This window comes from Podarcis gaigeae (assembly GCF_964106915.1).
Source record: "Podarcis gaigeae genome assembly, chromosome: 3".
In the NCBI taxonomy this organism is placed as follows: domain Eukaryota; kingdom Metazoa; phylum Chordata; class Lepidosauria; order Squamata; family Lacertidae; genus Podarcis; species Podarcis gaigeae.
In genome coordinates, this window is record NC_139680.1 from 29,043,853 (window position 1) to 29,045,989 (window position 2,137).

The window sequence follows — 2,137 nt, forward strand, 5'->3', positions numbered from 1 at the left end:
ACATAAAAACACGAAATATATGAAAAAAGCAAGAACAAGAAACATAATCCATTAATTAAACCTCCACCCCCCAAAAAAAATTAAATTGAAAACTTCATTGTCCCGTCCTTTAAGTGGAACTTAATCTAAGAGGGGGCATGGGGGGAAGCTGCCCCCCTAAATCAATAAAAACCAATACAAATTTGAGGTTCTGCCCTCCCCTCTAAGAAAAGCCTGCCCTCCCCTACCAAAAATCCTGGCTACGCCCATGACGGCCACCCAACCTCTCCGCTTGACACTTCTGGGACTAAAAGCACAGTGATACCCTCTCGGCTGCCGAGGGTGAAGACACCCAACGTTCCATTTGGAACGCTGCGACACCACTGGCTCCGCCCCCTCCCCTGCCTCCTCCAATCAGGCGCTCCGCTAGGGCGTTTCTCCGCGGGGTTCCGCCCCGCCCCAAGCCAACCTGCCCCGGCAGCCAATGGGAAGCAGGGCAGGTCCGCGAATTCACCTGCGACTCCCGGGAGCCACCTGAGCGAGCGAGAAAAGCCGACAAAACCCGTTTGTGCGGCGGGCTGTGCGCTCCGTGTCCCCTCTCTCTCCCTCGCGCGCGCTTCCCATCCCCAAGTAGCCCGCGCCGCCGCCAGGATCCCGTCCTAACCAGCCGGGCCAGTTCTGCCACCCGCTGCCTGCCAGACATGACGCAAGAGTACGACAAGTAAGTGATCCAGCTGGGCAGACGGGAAGGCGAGGGAGAGGGGGTGAGTCCGGGCAGGTCCGACCGGTGCTTCTGCCCCCAACCCTCCACGCCCCCTGCCCAGACCTCCTCGCAGAGATTCCGCCCCCCCCCCCATCCACGGTTCCAGCTGCTACTGCTGCTACTCGTGTGCAATTGCTAATAATGGGGATCAGGGGCGGGATGGGGGGGGTTCCCAAAATTTGGCTCCCTGTCGGAGGGGTTGGAAGGACATCGGCGGCACTGTCAGCCCCCCCCCCAAGTGACAGGAGGGAAGAGGTGCAAGAGGTGGGTGGCTGGGCATTGGGGGGGGGGTCTCTTTTTGTGCTGGTAAGTTGGGTAGAGAGGAGGGGATGACAGCTTTGCTTATTTTCCTGTGGGTTTTTTTTAAAGGGGGAAGCAGTCGATTGGATAATAGGATTAAGTTAATTCGGAGTGACTCGCCTTTCTTCAACTGCGATCAAAGCAGCAAGGGTTTTATGGCTCTCCGCCATAAATTTACACACACACACACACACACACACACACACAGGAAACCTTTGTGGGGGTGGGATCGAGACTGGTAAAAAATGGCCCGTGCTAAAGGTCCTCGGTGTGCGTTTTGTTTTGCTTTCAAGAGAATACACTTCGATCAGGTGCTCTTTTCTCCAAAAGCAACAACCTGATCGCTTGTGTCCCCTGCGTGGGTTGGCGAGTTGGATTTCCCCATCAGCTCCCAAATGCCTCCAGGCTCCAGCCTACTTGCTCTCACCGGGCGGGGTCCCGCTCCGTAGTCGATACTGATCGTGTGCGTCTTCGTATCTACAGCTGGGTGGCTTCTTACAGCTCAGTCGGTAGAGCCTGAGACTCTTGATCTCGGTGTCGTGGGTTGGAGGCGCCCCACATTGGGCGAAAGGTTCCTGCATGGCAGGGGGTTGCCCCTGGGGGTCTCTTCCAATTCTACGATTCAAAAATCGAAGTTAGCTTCCCTTTCTCGGGCGCGGGTGAATTGAGATCTTGGTTGTGGGGATCTGCATTGAGAGATCCCTGCGCAGGGATAAGCGGCACGGAATCTAAAGGGAATCTTCCAAGTAAGCGCGCCAAGGACCTTCATGAGGTCTTAACTCCCTTGATTTCAGCTGGAAAGGGATCGCCCGTTGAAAACACAGCAGTGGGGAGTTAAAGGCTGACTCCATTCGGCACAAAAGTTCTCCAACTATTTAGTATGCTACATCTCATTCTGTCGCCCATCGTTTTCGACAAGCTAGCTAGGCAGGTGTATATAGAGAGGGAGCCGTGGAAAGTTTTGGATTCCCTGACTCGTTCACATCCTTCTGCTTATGTTCTGCATACAACTTGGCCCCAATACCTCACCTGTCTGTAGTGCCCAACATCAGCATCCCATGGCAGCCCCCCAGGATCTTGTTCCGCTCTGCCCAC

General features: G+C 55.2%; 1 protein-coding gene across 1 annotated transcript in view; it reads left to right on the forward strand.

Annotated features, from left to right (window-relative positions):
• The first annotated feature begins 540 nt into the window (after window positions 1-540).
• GRHL1 (grainyhead like transcription factor 1) overlaps window positions 541-2,137 on the forward strand; it is a 58,052-nt gene continuing 56,455 nt past the window's right edge. The window contains exon 1 of the mRNA XM_083733985.1: window positions 541-700. Within this exon, the coding sequence (XP_083590111.1) occupies window positions 681-700 (20 nt within the window). The 5' untranslated portion in view covers window positions 541-680. The remainder of the gene's footprint in view (window positions 701-2,137) is intronic.